The following is a 23,070-nucleotide window of genomic DNA, read 5'->3' as shown; positions in this document are numbered from 1 at the left end:
TATTTCTAATGTTTCAATTGAAACATTTATCACTTTAGTCTTAGGATCCCGCTGTCACACTGAATATTGCCAGCCCCAGAGGCATTCAGTAATTAAAGAGTTAACTTTGTGTGCCTTATTAAGATCCTCCTATTATGATGTAATATCCTGCCAAAAACTAACATCACTTCCTTCTTCTTCATCCTAAAACTCTATTCTTCTTTTACCTCTATTATGTGAAGACATATTTGTTGTGTTGTCTCTCGAGACATGTTTTATTTTTCTACTTTTATAATAAAAGAAATCTTGTTTTTGAACAAATGACTAAAGGCTTCGTCTATCGCCTCCGCGGGGTTAATGTTCTAACGGACATTAATCACTTACAAACCCCAACACACGCAACCTAAGATATAAATGCAAGTTATTAATAAGCACTTCGTATTTATGCACATCTCATTCACATTTGCATAAAAGAGGCAAGTCTTATATTTGTCTCTCAATTTAAAGTGGGGATCTTGTTAAAAAAAGAAAGAAAGAAAGAAAAAAAGAACATATTTACATTGTTGAATACCGAGATCAAGAATTTATCATGGTGAATAGTTCCTCATACTCCCAGTCCCAGCAACTTGAAGAATTCACCATAAGGACTTTCAAGTGTACACTTACCTGTAGTGAATCATGCAATAAAAGTCAAGCACTCAATAATTCCGTAAATAATATCTCATCTGCCTGCAGAGGAGGAAAAATAAGAAAACTGGGAAATGATGTTTTATTGAATATCTATCTATCTATCTATCTATCTATCTATCTATCTATCTATCTATCTATCTATCTATCTATCTATTTATTAGATTTGTATGCTGCCCCTCTTCGTAGACTCCGTAGACGTAATACAAATATTCATTTGTATTAACACAAGAGATCACAGAGCAGTGATGGTGAACCTTTTCGGCGCTGAGTGCCCAAACTGGAACGCATGCGCCAGCCACCTGGTCTTGGGGCTTCCAGTGCACATGCTCACCGGCCACCTGGTCTTTGGGCTTACAGCACTCTGGCACACGCAAAGACCAGCTGGCATGCATGCACGTGCAAAAAACCAGAAGAGTAGCTGACGACAGTGCGCTTGACCCCAGAGATGGCTCTATGTGCCACCTCTAGCACACTTGCCATAGGTTTCTCATCATGGTCATAGCGGATTCAGAAAGGGGAATCCTTCTGCCTTCTGTCTTATGAATCCCAGTGGCCGATTAGGTCCCACAGAGTTGGCCTTCTCTGGGTCCCATCGACTAAACAATGTTGTCTGGCGGGACCCAGCGGGAGAGCCTTCTCTGTGGCGGCCCCGGCCCTCTGGAACCAACTCCCCCCAAAGATTAGGACTGCCCCCACCCTCCTCGCCTTTCGTAAGTTATTAAAAACTCATCTTTCCCGCCAGGCATGGGGAAACTAACACACACCCCAATTGTCAAGGCTGGTGTACGGTTTGATTGGTTGTGTGATTATTTTATTCTATTATAAGAGTTTTAAATTGTATTTTAAAATTTGATTTGTTCACTGTTTATGTTGTTGTGAGCCACCCCGAGTCCTTGGAGAGGGGTGGCATACAAATCTAATAAATTATTATTATTATTATTATTATTATTATTATTATTATTATTATTATTATAAACATTAAATAACACAGGTCTACAAAAAGATATTTTTTGCAATCATCACCGTTGACCTAGTACTTTTCTGAATCATTTTTTTGTTCTGATTTCAAAAATGTATATAGTTTTTCTGTAGCAGGTATAGTTTCCATGGAGAAGCATCACACCACATTTCGGACATAAAGACCCTAGAAAATGTCCAGAGATACTTTACTAGAAGAGCCCTCCACTCCGCCACTTGTAACAGAATACCCTACGCAACTAGACTTACAATCCTAGCTTTAGAAAGTTTAGAATTACGTCCTCTTAAACACGACCTAAGCCTAGCCCATAAAATCATCTGCTACAATGTTCTTCCTGTCAATGTCTATTTCTGCTTCAACCACAACAGCACACAAGCACACAACAGATACAAACTTAAAGTAAACCGCTCTAAACTCGACTGCAGGAAATATGACTTTAGTAACCAAGTAGTTGGTGCATGGAACTTACTCCCAGACTCTAACCCCCAAAACTTTACCTTTAGAGTATCCACTGTTGACCTCTCCGGATTCCTAAGAGATCAGTAAGGGGCGTGCATAAGTGCACCCGAGTGCCTTCCATCCCCTGTCCTAATATTTCTATTTTACTAGTTTCATGTATAAACATCATGCATATCTTTGTTTACCACCAATATGTATGTGAAAAAACAAACAAACAAATAAATAAAATAAATACTGGCGACCTTAAGAAAACAGTAATCTACGTATCAGAAATAACGTAATAACAAAAATGCTTCTATATCAGACACTTTATGTGATAGAGCAAAACTTAAGCATTTTTTTTGAATCAGCACATCAAACATCAAACAATTAATTTTTATCTCCTTTATAGTGTTTTTTTCTTAGATTTTTGGTTTTAATGTACTTTACTTTTTAAAATGTTTTTTAACTTTGTGTATTGTTGTTTAGCTTTTAAAATTATAATTTGTATTAATTGTTGATCCTTCTTATGCTGGTCTGTGATTTAATGAAGATTTGATTGATCATGTGAACCAGGCCTACATCATGTTAGTGCATGCAGTTGTAATTTTATGCATACTTACTTGAATCCTCATGAATGCGAAGGAGCATACACAGAGAAAAACATGCTTGAAGAATTGACTTGAAATTTGCCAGATATTTTCCCCCTTAAAATAATTGGAATATACTTGTAATTTATAAGAAGACGTGGCTGGGATTGTTTTTCCCATGGAACAATGTGAGACAGTTCCTTAATAACAACTGTAGCTTTGAAGGTTGATTGATGACTATGTTAATTTATAGGAGTTGCATGCAAAAGTAGATAGTTTAAAATTGGGTACCTGTTTTTCTCCCTTGAGTTTATCTCTCTATCAATACTGAAAAACCTAGAAAATTCTAAATATATAATTGCATCAGGAAAAGATACGTTTTTCTAGGTTTTTAAAAGACCTTGGCTCGTAGGGTAGAAAATGTCATTATGGGTGTAAATTCTTTTCCATCCCAAAACAAGCACGTACAACATCCAGTGTTGTTAATGAGTTGGGAGGGGGGAAGGGAGTGAATGAGACATCAAAGGAAGAAAAGCCTTAATGTTCAGCATTTGTTTTTCCTGTTGGCCATTAGTAGAAAGTTTTTTTCCCCTATGTCAAAATACTGTTCTTTTTATGGTGGCTTGCTCATAAATGTATTTACCTTTTTTGTTTTGTTTTGAGTGAAGTAGCTTTAAAATAACTGCCCCCAATTAAACACCCCTTAAATGTGTGGACATTGAAATTCCTCAGATTCTGAGCTACAAATAGCCAAAGGTTTGAGCCAAAGGAGACTTCAGGATTCCCTCACATCAGTTTGGGAAAAGTTTGAAACATAGAAACATAGAAGTCTGACGGCAGAAAAAGACCTCATGGTCCATCTAGTCTTCCCTTATACTATTTTCTGTATTTTATCTTAGGATGGATATATGTTTTTCCGAGGCATGTTTAAATTCAGTTACTGTGGATTTATCTACCACGTCTGCTGGAAGTTTGTTCCAAGGATCTACTACTCTTTCAGTAAAATAATATTTTCTCATGTTGCTTTTGATCTTTCCCCCAACTAACTTCAGATTGTGCCCTCTTGTTCTTGTGTTCACTTTCCTATTAAAAACACTTCCCTCCTGGACCTTATTTAACCCTTTGACATATTTAAATGTTTCGATCATGTCCCCCCTTTCCCTTCTGTCCTCCAGACTATACAGATTGAGTTCATTAAGTCTTTCCTGATACGTTTTATGCTTAAGACCTTCCACTGTTCTTGTAGCCCATCTTTGGACCCGTTCAATTTTGTCAATATCTTTTTGTAGGTGAGGTCTCCAGAACTGAACACAGTATTCCAAATGTGGTCTCACCAGCGCTCTATATAGCGGGATCATAATCTCCCTCTTCCTGCTTGTTATACCTCTAGCAATGCAGCCAAGCATCCTACTTGCTTTCCCTACCGCCTGACTGCACTGTTCACCCATTTTGAGACTGTCAGAAATCACTACCCCTAAATCCTTTTCTTCTGAAGTTTTTGCTAACACAGAACTGCCAATACAATACTCAGATTGTGGATTCCTTTTCCCCAAGTGCATTATTTTACATTTGGAAACATTAAACTGCAGTTTCCATTGCTTTGACCATTTATCTAGTACTGTAAAGCTAAATCATTTACAGACGCCTCCAGGAATATCAACCCTATTGCACACTTTAGAGTCATCGGCAAATAGGCAAACCTTCCCTACCAAACCTTCCCCTATGTCACTCACAAACATATTAAAAAGAATAGGACCCAGAACAGACCCTTGTTTGCTGACCTTTGTGGTGGTATTCCGATTTGTGTAGCCTACAAACTCATATTTCAGATCAGAAAAATTCTATTCACTAAACTCTTCCTTTTAATTTGCAAATGTCAGAGTTTGCAAACTCTGTCACTTTATTTCTTAAATTTTTACAGATCCCGATATTAGTGCTTAATAATGATCGAAACATTTAAATATGTTAAAGGGTTAAATAAAGTTCAGGAGCGAAGTGTTTTTTAATAGGAAAGTGAACACAAGAACAAGGGGGCACAATCTGAGGTTAGTTGGGGGAAAGATCTGAACCAACGTGAGAAAATATTATTTTACTGAAAGAGTAGTAAATACTTGGAACAAACTTCCAGGAGACGTAGTTAGTAAATCCACAGTAACTGAATTTAAACATGCCTGGAATAAACATATATCCATCCTAAGATAAAATACAGGAAATAGTATAAGGGCTGACCAGATGGACTATGAGGTCTTTTTCTGCATTCAGCATTCTATGTTTCTATAAGAATCTGTGCCTACAGAAAACAATGAGATTTTTGACCACAGAATCAGTGTAACATCTGTGAATTCAAAGGCTTTCTCTTTATGTTAGAATATTGGGCTTAGACCAATAGATTATAAAGGAAGAGTTTTTGTTTAACTCTGGCAGTGTGCCTAATGAGACTGAACATAATTGAACTGAAAGTGCACCCTTGGTGTTTAAGCATCTACTATAAACTACTGCTACTTGTTCCATTTTTTATTAAAGGCTGGAAGGAAGGGGAAAAAATTAGACTCCTGTGAGCATGATCCTTTAAAATCTGGTGATGTTTTATATATTTATTTATTTTTGCCCACTACATAACTCTGAAAAGAAAATATTCATTTAGCTTTTAAAAGTCAGTAGGAAACAGGTTTCCCTTAACCTTTAGCCACTTGAAACAGTAAATGAATACCTACTGCTGATTAACATACGTACAATCTGGCATGGCTTTCAAACTATGTAAATGTTTTCCCCTCCTCTTACTTATGCTTGCATTCCTTATTGTCATTTTCTGTGCCTAAAGGATATCTGCATAACAAATAATAATAACCACGTTTATGTACCATAACAAACCAGGGTATGTTCTTAAAAATAGATGTAAGCTTCATACACATGCTATTTCAACTGCTTGGCACCAAATGAGAGGAGATAAATAAGTGCTCTAACTTTTTGGAGAGAAACATTAAGAATTTTGAAAACATGTTATGGGCAGTCAGGCCACTGGAGGAAAGGGCTTACCAAATAACAAAATGGTAACGATGTAAATCTAGGCAATTATAAAACCATAGTTTATCAAAATACAGTGATACCTCGTCTTACAAACCCCTCGTCATACAAACTTTTCGAGATACAAACCCGGGGTTTAAGATTTTTTTGCCTCTTCTTCCAAACTATTTTCACCTTACAAACCCAAGCTGCCGCCACTGGGATGCCCCGCCTCCGGACTTCTGTTGTCAGTGAAGTGCCCGTTTTTGCGCTGCTGGGATTCCCCTGAGGCTTCCCTCCATGGGAAACACCACCTCTGGACTTCCATGTTTTTGCGATGCTGCAAGGGAATCACAGCAGCGCAAAAATGGGCGCTTTGCTGGCAACAAAAGTCCGGAGGTGGGGTTTCCCAGCGATTGGAGCCTCAGCGAAATTGCAGCATCACAAAAACACGGAAGTCTGGAGGTGGGGTTTTGAGGACTTCCGTGTTTTTGCGATGCTGCAATTTCGCTGAGGCTCCCCTCGCTGGGAAACCCCACCTCCGGACTTTTGTTGCCAGCGAAGCACCCGTTTTTGCGCTGCTGGGATTCTCCTGCAGCATCACAAAAACATGGAAGTCCGGAGGTGGGGTTTCCCATGGAGGGGAGGCTCAGGGCAATTCCAGCAGTGCAAAAATTTCTGCTTGGTTCCAGATTGGATCTCTTTTAAAGAGACCCAATTATCTACCTAGCTATCAGTAAAAAATACAGATAATATACTGTCATGAGAAATGTAGTTTTTATTGATTTGCTAGATTTGCAACTTGCATTTCCTCCAAAAGCTCAAACAATTTACAGGGATTTTCCTACATTTTTATTCCCACCATCAAATATGTTAGAATGACTCACTCAAATTCATTGGTTGATTTTCCAATATAGATTTCAACCTGATTCTCCCAATTCCTGGTTGAATGACTTAATCCTTACACTAGTCTATAGACATGAAATCTAAGAATAAAAGTATAATTTAGTGGCTTTAGGTCCTCAATTTTTAAAGATGTAAGTGTACATCTATGGTCACAATAGAAAAATAGTTGTTATATAATAATAATCGAATTGGAAGGGACCTTAGAGGTCTTCTAGTCCAACCCTACACTATAGCAGACAAATGGTTATCCAACATCTTCTTTAAAACCTCTAGTGTTGGAGTATTCACAACTTCTGGGGCAAGCTGTTTCACTGGTTAATTGTTCTAACTGTCAGGAATTTTTCCTTAGTTCTAAGTTACTTCTCTCCTTATTTAGTTTCCACCCATTGCTTCTTGTTCTACCCTCAGGTGCTTTGGAGAATAGGTTGACTCCCTATTCTTTGTGGCAAATATAAACCATCTGTGTTTCATCATCATGCATTTACATTTAGTATTCATTGATTTAATGGCCAGATCCTACTTAGGTTTTTCAACATTTGTTCAGCATATAAGTGGCTTATCTCATTCTCATGGTTGATAAGAAAGGGCTCATATTTTGCTGAGTAACAATTGTGTAGCTTGAAGGAGCAAGTAACATATTAAGCATATATGCTCAATTCTACATTAAGAGGAAAAGTTTCACTTGACAAGCAATTAGACAACTACTAGAATTCAGAAGTGTTTCTCATTTGCTATTAGTGTATGTATGATGTCATTAATTCATGGAATAGAATAGAATTATTTTATTGGCCAAGTATGATTGGACACACAAGGGATTTATTTATTTAATTGGATTTGTATGCCGCCCCTCTCTGAAGATTCGGGGCGGCTCACAGCATATACAAAAAACAGAACAATAATATAAATCCAATTAATACTACATTAAAAACAACCATTAAATTCTGTTAAAAGAAGGTAAAAACCTATCAAACCAATCATTCAACACTCATACTTGAAACATTCATTGATCAGGGGGAAGATCTAATAGTCCCAAGCCTGGCGGCAAAGATGAATTTTTAAGCTCTTTCGGAAGGCAAGGAGGGTGGGGGCAGTTTGAATCTCTGGGGGGAGCTGATTCCAGAGAGTCGGGGCTCCCACAGAGAAGGCTCTTCCCCTAGGTCCCGCCAGCCGACATTGTTTGGTTGATGGGACCCTAAGGAGGCCAACTCTGTGGGACCTCACCGGTCACTGGGATTCGTGCTGCAGAAGGCGGTCTCGGAGATAATCTGGTCCTATGCCATGAAGGGCTTTATAGGTCATAACCAACACTTTGAATTGTGCCCAGAAACAGATTGGTAGCCAATGCAGTCCACGGAGTGTAGAAATAGAGGAGAAAGATTTATTATTATTTATTTGTTTATTTGTTTATTTATTATTTAGATTTGTATGCCGCCCCTCTCTGCAGACTCGGGGCGGCTCACAACAGAATAAGACAATTCATAACAAATCTAAATTATAGTTTAAAATATTTAAAAAACCCATTTACTAAACAAACATACATACAAACAAACATACCATTCATAAATTGTATATGCCTGGGGGAGATGTCTCAGTTCCCCCATGCCTGACGACAAAGGTGGGTTTTAAGGAGCTTACGAAAGGCAAGGAGAGTAGAGGCAGTTCTAATCTCTGGGGGGAGTTGGTTCCAGAGGGCCGGGGCCGCCACAGAGAAGGCTCTTCCCCTGGGGCCCGCCAACCGACATTGTTTAGTTGACGGGACCCGGAGAAGGCCCACTCTGTGGGACCTAATCGGTCGCTGGGATGAGAGTCTAATATTCTAAAACAGGGAAGAATCATGAAATGTAGGTTTCTGCAGCAAACCAAGTTTGAAATATAAATATGATTTCGAAATTTTAAAAGGTTATTTAGTGTGTCTGTGGATGTGCACATTGCACCTGTTGGCAACCTCCTTGTAGCAAATTCAATTTTTGCCAAATCACGCAATCACTGTTGTGCAATTCGAAGAAAATATTTAATTTCTCTTAAGAATTGCTGACAAAACGTACTGTGCATGTTAATACATTTTTCAGTCGAGTACTGACTTATACCTGAGACTCCTATTCTAGCGGAAGCAATAAGCCTAGAGTATGAACTATAGGCTGGCTAACCCATAATCTTTTGAAGGTGAGAATCCTAAAGTGATGATTGTGCAAATTTCTCTATAATCTAATGAAAAGGGGTAAGGGAAATGTTTAAGCGCCTCATCTAAAATTCCAAACCATTGTAGCTTGGCAGTTCTTCAACCTATGGGAAAAAAAACACAATAAGAATTATTGTTTATTCTTTAATACCTCTAAGTGTCAGCTCTGCCATCTTCACTATGCTTTGCTAAGCTTGTTGGCATTTTGCCCTAAATATGGGGGAGGAGACAGAGTCATTTGGGGAAGATGTGCAGGAGAAAAGAAGAAGGAGGGAAAGGGTGGAGGGAATGGCATTAACGGAAACTAGACGTGTGAAAACCAGACTAATCCCGTTGCCCCAGGATGACTGGCCTGGCAAAGAATGTGAAGCCAGGCCAGGGAGATTATGATCCCGCTATATAGAGCGCTGGTGAGACCACATTTGGAATACTGTGTTCAGTTCTGGAGACCTCACCTACAAAAAGATATTGACAAAATTGAACGGGTCCAAAGACGGGCTACAAAAATGGTGGAAGGTCTTAAGCATAAAACGTATCAGGAAAGACTTAATGAACTCAATCTGTATAGTCTGGAAGACAGAAGGGAAAGGAGGGGACATGATCGAAACATTTAAATATATTAAAGGATTAAATAAGGTCCAGGAGGGAAGTGTTTTTAATAGGAAAGTGAACACAAGAACAAGGGGACACAATCTGAAGTTAGTTGGGGGAAAGATCAAAAGCAACATGAGAAAATATTATTTTACTGAAAAAGTAGTAGATCCTTGGAACAAACTTCCAGCAGACGTGGTAGATAAATCCACAGTAACTGAATTTACACATGCCTGGGATAAACATATATCCATCCTAAGATAAAATACAGAAAATAGTATAAGGGCAGACTAGATGGACCATGAGGTCTTACTGTGGATTTATCTACCACGTCTGCTGGAAGTTTGTTCCAAGGATCTACTACTCTTTCAGTAAAATAATATTTTCTCATGTTGCTTTTGATCTTTCCCCCAACTAACTTCAGATTGTGTCCCCTTGTCTTTGTGTTCACTTTCCTATTAAAAACACTTCCCTCCTGGACCTTATTTAACCCTTTAATATATTTAAATGTTTCGATCATGTCCCCCCTTTTCCTTCTGTCCTCCAGACTATACAGATTGAGTTCATTAAGTCTTTCCTGATACGTTTTATGCTTAAGACCTTCCACCATTCTTGTAGCCCGTCTTTGGACCCGTTCAATTTTGTCAATATCTTTTTGTAGGTGAGGTCTCCAGAACTGAACACAGTATTCCAAATGTGGTCTCACCAGCATTCTATATAGCGGGATCATAATCTCCCTCTTCCTGCTTCTTATTTTTTTCCTCTGGGCCTGTCAATAATTTGTCTAGCTGCTGAGTTTGACTGTTGATGCCTGTCCTTTCTGAGTCCTTTTTATAATTTATAATAGCTTTGTACAATGGAGTTTGCATTAGGATAATATTCCTCAACCCGTAGATGTTTCAGACTTGGGAATGGGAATTGAAATCTGTTGTATTTGCAAGAATTCAGACTAAAGAAGTCTATATTAGGACAAGTTACATCCATCCATCCATTAACTCAATAAGCATTCATGTGCATATATCAATCAAAAAATTATGCATAAGTACAGATGTTGAAGATAACTGACAATGGTTATTGCTTTTTAAAATAATGTTTCCCAGAGCAACTGATAAAATGCACTAATACCTGAAAGTCTACCATTCTGATATAAATCAGGTTTTTTATTCTCCTTATCTGCTGTTTGAGTCTAGGCCTTTATATGAAGCACTGCCAAGTTATGTGATCATAGTAAATATAGCTGGGAGGAAATGAAAAAACATTTTCATTGCCATAGCCTAATACCAGGAAATAGCCTTTGAAAAACTTTGCAGAAGTTTAATGTCTGTTAAGTAGAATGGCTGGGGCTATGGAAAGCTTATCTAAATGCGATGGCTTGGTTTGGATTAAACAAGTTAAATACCGAGGAATTGAGTATATATTTATTTTTTTAATTACAAGTAATCCTCAACTTACCACAGTTCATTTAGTGCAGGGGTCCTCAAATCTTTTAAACAGGGGACAATTCACCGTCCCTTGGACTGTTGGGGGGCAGGACTGGCTGCATTGGCATGGCTAGGTCATATGATTAGGTGGGGGTGGACAATTTAGCAGTCCATTAAACAACGCACACAAATTAAATTTTAATTTGTTTGACCCTTGGTGGTGTTTTATTTGTTTTTGTTTGCATGTTCCTTGTTTGGTTGACTTTTCTTTTTCCTAGATCATTTTTTCAGTTGATTATGAGTCTATTTATTTGTTTGTTTGTTTGTTTGTTTATTTATTTATTTATTTATTTATTTATTTATTTTGTCCAATGCACAATGAGGGTTTTAGTGGGTATATATCTATATACACATAGTAAAATACATGATGAAGGTTATAGAGGAGATACTAGTAAAATATATTTAAGAAATAATAGAAAAGAAGATATAGTAATAGAACATATCAATGAAAGAATAGAAGAGGAGATATAGGAATAGAAGAAAGGTATAGGAGATATAGGAGAACAATAGGACCGGGGACGGAAGGCACTCTAGTGCACTTGTACTCGCCCCTTATTGACCTCTTAGGAATCTGGATAGGTCAACCGTGGATAATCTAAGAGTAAAGTGTTGGGGGTTGGGGGATGACACTATGGAGTCCGGTAATGAGTCCCACGCTTCGACAACTCGGTTACTGAAGTCATATTTTTTACAGTCAAGTTTGGAGCGGTTAATATTAAGTTTAAATCTGTTGTGTGCTTTTGTGTTGTTGTGGTTGAAGCTGAAGTGGTCGCCGACAGGCAGGACGTTGCAGCATATGATCTTGTGGGCAATAGTTAGATCTTGTTTAAGGCATCTTAGTTCTAGGCTTTCTAGGCCCAGGATTGAAAGTCTAGTCTCGCAGGGTATTCTATTTCAAGTGGAGGAGTGAAGGGCTCTTCTGGTGAAGTATCTTTGGACATTTTCAAGGGTGTTAATGTCTGAGATGCGATATGGGTTCCAAAGAGATGAGTTGTATTCGAGGATGGGTCTGGCAAAAGTTTTGTAACCTCTGGTAAGTAGTGTGAGATTGCCAGAGCAGAAGCTTTCTTCTGTCTTTCTATCTGTCTGTCTGTCTGTCTCTTTCTCTTTCCTCTCTCACTCTATTTCTCTGTCTGTCTGTCTGTCTGTCTGTCTGTCTGTCTGTCTCTCTCTCTCTCTCTCTCTCTCTCTCTCTATCTTCTGGAGGCAGGGGAGGTGAAACATAGGCTGTTTCCGTCTGTTTTTTGGCCTCCTAGGGTGTCTGTGTGCCCCTTTTTTCACCTCCCCCACATCCAGCAGCATTCTGCAGGCCAAAACCAGGCAAAACCAGCCTGTTTTCTGGCCAAGAATGGGGCCATTTTCACCTCTTATTTGGCCTTCTGGGGCATCTTTGCACCCCATTTTTCACCTGTCCCACCTCCAGAATGTCTTTGCAGGCCAAAATCATTGGCCTTACCTTTCAGTTCCAGTCTGCGGGGCTTGTGAAGGTAAGTCCTGTGCTCAGCTATAGACTGGGCGGGGCCACCTTGTGGTCCTCTGTGGGATGGATTAATGGCTTTGGTGGGCCACATGTGGCCCGTGGACCCATGATTTAGGGACTATTCATAGTTACAAAGTGATTTATAACCATTTTTCATACTTATGACCATTGCAGCCTCCCCATGGTCACATGATTTACGTTCAGATATTTGACAATTGATTCATATTTATGACGGTCGCAGTGTCCCTGTTTCACATGATCCCCTTCAATGACCTTCTGACAAGCGAAGTCAATGGGGACCCATACATGTGGTCCTCAATTTATGACCACAATTTGAAACCCAAAATTTGTTTGTTAGGTGAGATATTTGTCAATTGAACTCTGTCCCATTTTACGACTTCTCTAGCCTCAGTTGTTAAGTGAAGCACTACAATTGATAAGTTAGTAACCCGGTTGTTAAGGGAGTCTACAGAGAGGGGCGGCATACAAATCTAATAAATAATAATAATAATAATAATAATAATAATAATAATAATAATAATAATAATAATTTGCCTTCCCCACTGACTTTGATTGTCAGAAAGTCACAAAAAGGGGATCGCATGTCCCTGGAACACAGCAACGGTCATAAATATGAACCAGTTGCCAAGCATTTGAATTTTGATCCTGTGACCATTGGGACGCTTCAATGGATGTGTGAAAAACTTTCATAAGTCACTTTTCTCCGTGCTGTTGTAACTTTGACAAGTCACTAAATGAATTGTTGTAAGTCGAGGACTATCTCTACTATTGTCACCTTCTAGCACTCATATCCTGGGCTAACGTCTATCCCTAACTTACAGTGAGGCAGAGATTATACAATGCTGGTACCTGAAATACTTTTTAAGTTTTTAAATTCTTCACATTTATTTTGCAGCCCAACATTGGCCAACTTGGCATTCCTCACGGCCCTTCAGGGGAGAAGGTGGCTGTAGTAACGGTGGATGACTGTGATACCGCAGTGGCTGTACGCTTTGGAAGTCTGATTGGAAACTACTCCTGCGCTGCCCAGGGAACACAATCCGGCTCCAAAAAGTAAGATATTGATGTTTTTTATGACATGAATATATAGTAGAATTAATCTGACTAACAAAGTCTTCACTGCTTTTTTTAGGTATACAGTGGTACCTCATGATATGAACTTAATTGGTTCCAGGAGGAGGTTCGTAAGGTGAAAAGTTCGTAAGACGAAACAATGTTTCCCATAGGAATCAATGTAAAAGCAAATAATGGGTGCAAATCCTTCAGGAAAATCCCAACCTTTAGAAGGGAGGCAAACAGAGGGCAGGGAGGAGCAGCTAAAGGGGGCGGGTGGAAGAAGCAAGGCTAGGCTAAAGGGTGAGTGGGAAGGAAGAAAGGCAAGGGGGGCGCCCCTCCCTTTTCTTTCTTCAAAAGACACCCTTTCAGTGCCTCTGCAAGCACGCTGTTCTCTGCAAACTCTTTCCCCCTCCAAGCCGCCCCTCCCTTTTCTTTCTTCAAAAGACACCCTTTCAGTGCCTCTGCAAGCATGCTGTTCTCCTACTTATGTTAATGCAAAGTCTTTCCCCCTGCAAGCTGCCCCTCCCTTTTCTTTCTTCAAAAGACACCCTTTCAGTGCCTCTGCAAGCACGCTGTTCTCTGCAAACTCTTTTCCCCTCCAAGCCGCCCCTCCCTTTTCTTTCTTCAAAAGACACCCTTTCAGTGCCTCTGCAAGCATGCTGTTCTCCTACTTATGTTAATGCAAAGTCTTTCCCCCTCCAAGCCGCCCCTCCCTTTTCTTTCTTCAAAAGACACCCTTTCAGTGCCTCTGCAAGCACGCTGTTCTCTGCAAACTCTTTCCCTCTCCAAGCTGCCCCTCCCTTTTCTTTCTTCAAAAAGGGAAAAAAAGAAACCCCTTCATCCCAGCAGCAGAGGTTTGGGTTCGTAAGGTGAAAATAGTTCAGAAGAAGAGGCAAAAAAATCTTCGTATCTTGAAAAGTTCGTTAGAAGAGGCGTTCGTAAGATGAGGTACCACTATACCTGGAATTGATCATAGATGGATGATGGATGAATGTTTTTTTTAATATTGGGGTTTTAAATTTTGTATTCAGTTTTATTGTTGTACACCGCCCTGTATTAGGAGAAGGGCAACTTATAAATCTAAATAAATAAATAAATAATCATTGTCAGATTTAAAGTGATTTTCATATCTGTTTGTATTCAATTAAATTTTACATTTGTACGTTAATGACAAAATGGTTGAGTTCAGAAAATAACCATGTAGAAATCTTTGCTAAATTGCCCCTCCTAGTGGCAAGTTACCTGTTGCTGGAGACGTTTTTATTTCATAAGCATCTTTTAACAGTCTTATAGTGCTGTTAATAATGATAGGGTTTTATATGTTTTTTAATATTAGATTTGTTCCACTGCTATATTGTTTGTGAGCCGCCCCGAGTCTTCAGAGAGGGGTGGCATACAAATCCAATTAATTAAGTAATTAATTAATTAATATAAAATAATATAACATAATATAATATAATATAAAATAAAATAAATAAAATAAAAATAAATTAAATAAAATATAATATAAAATAATATAATATAAAATAAATAAAATAAAATAAAAAAATAAATATAATATAATATAATATAATATAAATAAAATAAAAATAAAATAAAATAAAAATAAAATAAAATAAAATAAAATAGAAAAAGTGAACACGAAGAAGGTGAAAAGTAAGTAGAGCCAAGTATTCATACTTCCCTTCAAAAATGTTCACTCATGTGAGGAAGGAGAAGCTGTCAGTGAAAGAAAGACAAATGGATGAAGAAATACGTTGGATCAGTTTTCCTCTGTGGTCTTTGCTCACATTGAACTAAAGAGCTAAATTCCTGAATCCTGAGCTTTGCATTAGAATGAATCGATATAGTTCAGTTAATTGTAAAAGGTTCTTGAAAATGTTTGTTTCGTTTGTATAGGTTTCTCAGGTTAAATCTACAGGGGTGGGCAAAAAAATGGAAACACCTTGCAGCTCTTCCGTGGAATCCAGATTTGTGAAGCTCCCTTACTGGATTTTGTATGTGTCTATTGAGCTCTGCAATGATTTTAGGAGCTGTGGTCTTGCGATCCGCTCTAACAATTCGCTTTAGAGTCCAACGGTCTCTCTCAGACAACTTCGACTTTCGACCAGACCTGTGCTTGGCTGAGGACATTTTCCCTTCTCTTTCAAAAGCAGTCATTACTTTTGAGACATGACCTCTTGAAATGCCAAGCATTCAGGCACTTTCTGTTACACTAGCGCCTGTCATTCGAGCAGCAACAATTTGGCCTCTTTGAAAGTCTGAGAGGTCTGCCATTTCTAGAAGGTTATAACCAATTTCCTTAAATTTCTTTTTTTTTAAAGGTAGTTTAAAAAAACCATATCAAATAACAGAATTTTAAAATAACAAACATTAAAATATGTCAAGTTTTGATTGCTTTGAACATGTTCAAACATGATGCCAAAAAGTTTCCATTTTTTTGTACATTTACAAGTCATATGTATGTTTGAATAAATGCAGCATCTTGATTATGTAAATTCTGTTGGTTTTGCTATGTCTGTTCATTTGAAAAAGCGAAGAGAGCATGATGGAAACTATTAGAATGAAATATTGGATTTACATATTCCTTTGTAATCATAAAATGTATTGGGCAACACAAAGAACTGCAATGTTATCTATATATCAAGTTTCTTCTCTAGTAACAACTTGATATATAAGAATTGCAATGCTTTGTAATTATTATTGATTGATTGATTGATTGATTGATTGATTGATTGATTGATTGGTTGGATTTGTATGCCGCCCCTCTCCGTAGACTCGGGGCGGCTAACAACAGTAACAAAAAACAGCATGTAAATCCAATACTAAAACAACTAAAAAAAACCTTGTTGTTAAACCAAACATCCATCCATACAAACAAACATACCATGCATGAATTGTAAAGGCCTAGGGGGAAAGAATATCTCAGTTCCCCCATGCCTGATGGCAGAGGTGGGTTTTAAGGAGCTTACGAAAGGCAAGGAGGGTGGGGGCAATTCTAATCTCCGGGGGGAGTTGGTTTCAGAGGGCCGGGGCCACCACAGAGAAGGCTTTTCCCCTGGTGCGCGCCAAACGACATTGCATGAAAAAATGTTCTTACTATTTTTGGCAAAACCTTTTATTGGTTTAAAAAAAAACCTTAAAATAGTTGACTATTGGCTGTAAGTAACATTTATATCATTTTAATACCATCCATTAGAGAGTCCTCATTTACCGACCACAATTGGGACTGGCAAGTCTGTCACTAAATGAAAAATAATGTGACTATGCTGGATTTACAGCATCATTTCTACTTCTGCTCTTCAGTGAATCACCCCGGTCATTAAGCGAAATATCACATGACTGCCGCTTGCAATTTTATGGCTGTCGTTTCCATTGAAGCTGTCAGGAAAACAATCGAATAGTGATTACATGGCAGCAGGGATTCATCGCAAACCTGGTTTTTTCCCCCCAACTGCCATAAATTTTAACAATTCCTAAACAAAGCTCAAATCCTAAACAAAGCTCACTCATGCCCTCATCACCTCGAGGCTCGACTACTGTAACGCTCTCTACGTGGGCCTACCTTTGAAAAGTGTTTGGAAACTTCAGATCGTGCAGAATGCAGCTGCGAGAGCAATCATGGGCTTTCCCAAATATGCCCATGTTACACCAACACTCCGCAGTCTGCATTGGTTGCCGATCAATTTCCGGTCACAATTCAAAGTGTTGGTTATGACCTATAAAGCCCTTCATGGCACTGGACCAGATTATCTCAGGGACCGTGTTCTGCTGCACGAATCCAAGCGACCAGTTAGGTCCCACAGAGTGGGTCTTCTCTGGGTCCCGCCAACTAAACAATGCCGCTTGGCGGGACCCAGGGGAAGAGCCTTCTCTGTGGCGGCCCCGGCCCTCTGGAACCAACTCCTCCCAGAGATTAGAATTGCCCCCACTCTCCTTGCCTTTCGTAAGCTACTTAAAACCCACCTCTGCCGCCAGGCATGGGGGAATTGAGATACTCTTTCCCCCTAGGCCTTTACAATTTTATGCATGGTATGTCTGTATGTATGTTTGGTTTTTATAATAATGGGTTTTTAATTGTTTTTAGTATTGGATTATTATTGTATGCTGTCTTGTTATTGCTGTTAGCTGCCCCGAGTTTCCGGAGAGGGGCGGCATACAAATCCAATAATAATAATAATAATAATAATAATAATAATAATAATAATATTTGTGTTATTTCATTTCAATGTCATAACAAAATCTGTAACAGCAGGAAGAAATAATCTCTAATATCTAATTCCCAATAATATGATTATTGTACAAGAGATTATTACACCTGTACAAAAGATTACATTACCTATCTGAGTCAAAAACCACTTTATTTCTGATTTCTTTAGGTCATTGGATTTAACCGGTCCTCTGCTGCTCGGAGGTGTTCCCAATTTACCTGAAGATTTTCCTGTACATAACAGGCAGTTTGTGGGTTGCATGAGGAATCTATCCATTGACAACAAGCCCATCGATATGGCCAGTTACATAGCCAATAATGGCACCCTTGCAGGTATAACCTACTCAAGAATAAAATTGGAATTAAAAATACTTTAGGTTCTCTGAAAATTATATGCAGAAAGTACTATGTTTGCACAGGAAAATATAAAAAGAAAGAACTGGAGTTCTGCTCATCAGCTAATTTCTCAAATTTACTGCGTAATTACATTGTGCATACAGGTGATCTTCACTTTGCAACTATATTTGGGACTCAGTCATTAAGCAAATTGTTGGTTGAGTAAAAAAACTGTCTTACTTAAGCTTTCCTTTGCTTTATAGACCTCAAAGATTATAGATGCAAAGATTGGTCATGAAGTAACTAACTACCCTGTTTCCCGAAAATAAGACATACCCCGAAAGTAAGGCATGTCAGAGGTTTTGCAGAATTTGCTAATATAAGGCACCCCCCGAAAATAAGGCGTAGTCAAGTTTACATACGGTACGGTGGAAAAACATACGTTACCGTTCAAAGCTGTTCATAGCGGTACCGTGATAAAGTGGCGTCCCCTGCTGGCCCCTTCTATCGCTTTGTACCGTCCAGTACAGCAGACACAGTCTGCTGCTGTCTCACCGCCATTACAGTCTCCACTACAGTGCGCAGACTGTAGTTCCTCTGGTGGCCGGAAGCTGCAATAGCAGGAGTACACTGTTGTACCATATAAGTGCCGTCGTTTGTGTGTGTGGGTGCCATACTGACAGGTACCGTACCGTAATCAGTGTATCATACGGTACACTTTCTTTAGGGGTGTCAGCTTTTCATCCTGTGAATTTGTCTTATTTGAGAAATATAAGGCACCCCCCGAATATAAGACGTAGCACAACTTTTGGAGCAAAAATTAATATAAGACACTGTCTTATTTTCAGGGAAACATGGTATGAAGGAAGACTGCTAAATGAGCAATTGTTAAACATGTTTACCTGTATAAGAGAATATATTTCTGCAGATATATTTAAGATAATATCCTATGAAAATTGTTTCTGCATATATGTTCTTCTGAAACATATTTCTTGGTAGGCCAGGTCCCTTATATATGTACTAATCTCAAAGGGGAAATGAAAACAGTTGACTATCAAAGTCTTTAACTTTTGTTTTACTATAATATACCTCCCCTTCACAAAAGGAATGTTGAGTGTTGGAGATCACAATATAAGGTTTTTCGTGAATTCTAGAAAATGCAGGTGTGCTATTCGGAAGCATGACAGTGATCCAGAGCACAGCTTGTTACAACTTGAAAGCATGATTACTGAATGACTTGAGGACAAACTTTTTTTTTTTAATTGCAGGTTGCTTAGCTCAGAAGAATTATTGCACCACAAACTGGTGTCAGAATGGTGGTACCTGTGTCAACAAATGGAATACTTACAGTTGTGATTGCCCATTGCGATACGGGGGTAAAAACTGTGAGCAAGGTAAACAGTGGATCCCGCTTTTGATTATGTGAAATATTGCATTGTGTATGAGCAAATTTTAATTGTACAATAGCCTTGTTTATTAAATGTGTTATAAATGTCTTCGTCATCCTCTCAGAGGAGGCATTAGCAGGAATCTAATAATCTAATGCATCTTTCTTAGAAACATAGAAGACAGACGGCAGAAAAAGACCTCATGATCCATCGAGTCTGCCCTTATACTATTTTTTGTATTTTATCTTAGGAGGGATATATGTTTATCCCAGGCATGTTTAAATTCAGTTACTGTGGATTTACCAACCACGTCTGCTGGAAGTTTGTTCCAAGGATCTACTACTCTTTCAGTAAAATAATATTTTCTCATGTTGCTTTTGATCTTTCCACCAACTAACTTCAGATTGTGCCCCCTTGTTCTTGTGTTCACTTTCCTATTAAAAACACTTACCTCCTGGACCTTATTTAACCCTTTAACATATTTAAATGTTTCGATCATGTCCCCCCTTTCCCTTCTGTCCTCCAGACTATACAGATTGAGTTCATGAAGTCTTTCCTGATACGTTTTATGCTTAAGACCTTCCACCATTCTTGTAGCCCGTCTTTGGACCCGTTCAATTTTGTCAATATCTTTTTGTAGGTGAGGTCTTGTAGTTTGGTACTTTCCAAATATTTTGAACTATAATTCCCAGTATGTGCCCTCCAGTTATTTCCATGCTAGCTGGGAATTCTAGGAGTTACATAAGTGAAGGTATTAATTGGAGAAGTTTGGCTTATAGCATCTGGATGGCAAGCCATGCCCATTGCGTAGCATATTCTTTATCTCTACGTACTACAGTATATGGAAAGTCATTCGAAACACAGAAAATCAATTTTCAATCTTCTTTAAACAAAAATGCTTCAGTTTAAAATGATTCCTATCCCATTTACTTCAATTAAATAATACCATTAGTTAATAACACCGGCTTAATTAAGTAAATTTTTCTTAATAATCACTTAATAACTCATTAAAATAATGACTTTCTTTAGTCACTTGTAAAGTGCATTCAGTAAGTATACAGACCTCCTTTACTTTTGTCAATTTTGTGATGCTACAGCCTGATTTTATTGTACAGTGGTTAAAATCACTTTTTTAAATCATTAATGTACACTCAGTACCCCATAACAACAAAGTGAAAAGAGAATTTTAGAAATGTCTGTAAATTTATTAAAAAGAAAAAAAAACCTAAAATATCATAATGGTACAAGTATTCAGATCTTTCACTCAGCACTTTGTTGAAATACCTTTGGCAGGAATTACAGCCTTGAGTCTTTTGGGGTATGATGCAACAAGATTTACACACCTGCATTGGGAGATTGTCAATATGGGGTACTGAGTGTAGATTAATGGGGGGGAAATGAATTTCAACATGTATAATGAGCCTGCAGCATAACAAAATTGACAAAAGTGAAGGGGGGGCTGAATGCACTGTATATCTATCTTAACAGAGAACATATTCTCATTCATACCCTTCATTGCAATTCTTTGGTTCCCATTTGGCAGCCTCAGTCTTCAGGATTTACAGTGTATTTATTTTTTCATTTGTTCCCAGGTTGGGAATCTGTACTCCGTCTACATCTATGACTCTTTAGCAGATGGCAGTGAATGTGAGAGTGTATTTTAAAGTTCATACACACGAAAGATGCTGGCTAGATTCCTTGAATTTCAGTGGGTCCTCCCCTACCCAAGAATACTTCCTAGATAATACTGTACTGTTCAACAAATGCTCTTATGTTGCAGGAAAAAAATCAGCAATAAGAACAACCTGTAAATATATATTTACAATGAGAACATCAGCTTTCCACCAATCTTTCTGAGTTATCTTTGCCTCCATATTGGCTTTAAAAGCAGTAGTTTCTAAATATAACACTGTACTTTTGCAAACTCCATCTACTTGATGACATTTGGGTTCCATAAGGAACTGTGCTCTGAGAACTTGAGTTACTCTTATTTACTAAGCGTATTTAAGAATATAAATGTGAATACTTTACGCTTCCAAGAAAATGTGAAAATCAGATTGATTTTCAGAAAACAATTAAAGAATGATTCTCCCTATATTGCCAATTTCCTTTAATAAGATCCCAAATAATGATTACTGTGAACAATACTTATTTTCTGCTGTTATTTATGTTACAGCAGTCAAAATTGAGGATTTTCATGCTTTTCACGTTTTCCTTTCAGCTGATGCAAAATCGTTTTGAATCATTAAGCCAGAATTACTTCTTTATTTATTTATTTTTATTTTTTTATTAAACAATATAAATTCAAGTACATGATACAAAAAACAGACACAAGTACATACAAATTAAAAAAAAATAGAGATACCTTGCTCTCTCTTCCATCCCTTATTGTGTTTTATATATAACTCTACATAATAAATAGTTTGCTGTTTAACATATCTGTATTTTTCATGCTCTACTAATTTAATTCTATGTCTCTTAGAAATAAGCATCTACACTTCAATTCAAGATGTATAAATAGAATAGAAGAATAGAATAGAATTTTATTGGCCAAGTGTGATTGGACACACAAGGAATTTGTCTTGGTGCATATGCTCTCAGCGTACATAAAATAAAATATACATTTGTCAAGAATCATGTGGTACGACACTTAATGATTGTCATGGGGTCAAATAAACAATGAAGAAGCAATATTAATAAAAGTCTTAGGATATAAGCAACAAGTTACAGTCATACAGTCAACATGGGAGGAAATGGGTGAAAGGAATGATGAGAAAAACTAGTAGAATAGAAGTGCAGATTTAGTAGAAAGTCTGACAGCGTTGAGGGAATTATTTGTTTAGCAGAGTGATGGCGTTCAGAAAAAAACTGTTCTTGTGTCTAGTTGTCTTGGTGTACAGTGCTCTGTAGCAACATTTTGAGGGTAGGAGTTGAAATAGTTTGTGTCCAGGATGTGAGGGGTCAGTAAATATTTTCCCTGCCCTCTTTTTGACTCGTGCAGTATACAGATCCTCAATGGAAGGCAGGTTGGCAGCAACTGCTTTTTCTGCAGTTCTGATTATCCTCTGAAGTCTGTGTCAATCTTGTTGGGTTGCAGCACCAAACCAGACAGTTATAGAGGTGCAGATGACAGACTCAATGATTCCTCTATAGAACTGTATCAGCAGCTCCTTGGGCAGTTTGAGCTTCCTGAGCTGGCGCAGAAAGAACATTCTTTGTTGTGCTTTTTTGATGATGTTTTTGATGTTAGGTGACCATTTTAGGTCTTGAGATATGATAGAACCTAGAAATTTGAAGGTCTCTACTATTGATACTGTGTTGTCTAGTATTGTGAGAGGAGGAAGGGTGGAAGGGTTTCTCTTAAAGTCTACCACCATTTCTACGGTTTTGAGTGTGTTCAGTTCTAGATTGTTCCGGTCACGCCACAAGGATAGTTGTTCAACTTCCCATCTGTATGCGGATTCATCATTGTCTCGAATGAGTCCGGTCACTGTTGTATCATAGTTTAACAGAAATAAAAATAAAAAATACAAATTACTACAAATACAATTCTTTCCAGATCGTAAAATAAAATAGTTACTTCTTACTAAGGCTTCTTGTAATAAACTTTGACAGCATTTTAATCTCTAATCACGATTCAAGTCAGAATCTGTGTAATGCATGTTGCAAGCTCTTGTTCCAATTTGGTGATAGAAGTTCAGCTAAAGCAAATTCTTAACACAGTCCTTCTGTATAGTATAAGT

General features: G+C 38.0%; 1 protein-coding gene across 3 annotated transcripts in view; it reads left to right on the top strand.

Moving 5' to 3' along the window:
• The window catches only part of CELSR1 (cadherin EGF LAG seven-pass G-type receptor 1), a 252,181-nt gene that overhangs the window by 132,723 nt on the left and 96,388 nt on the right, over nucleotides 1–23,070 (top strand). For all 3 annotated transcript variants that reach the window (XM_070755356.1, XM_070755355.1, XM_070755358.1), the window contains exons 6-8: nucleotides 13,233–13,390; nucleotides 17,773–17,936; nucleotides 19,208–19,333. In XM_070755356.1, the coding sequence (XP_070611457.1) occupies nucleotides 13,233–13,390; nucleotides 17,773–17,936; nucleotides 19,208–19,333 (448 nt within the window). The remainder of the gene's footprint in view (nucleotides 1–13,232; nucleotides 13,391–17,772; nucleotides 17,937–19,207; nucleotides 19,334–23,070) is intronic.

The sequence above is a fragment of the Erythrolamprus reginae genome, chromosome 6, assembly GCF_031021105.1.
Source record: "Erythrolamprus reginae isolate rEryReg1 chromosome 6, rEryReg1.hap1, whole genome shotgun sequence".
NCBI classification, from domain to species: domain Eukaryota; kingdom Metazoa; phylum Chordata; class Lepidosauria; order Squamata; family Dipsadidae; genus Erythrolamprus; species Erythrolamprus reginae.
The sequence above is the reverse complement of the archived record's forward strand: the minus strand, read 5'-3'. Positions and strand labels throughout refer to the sequence as shown.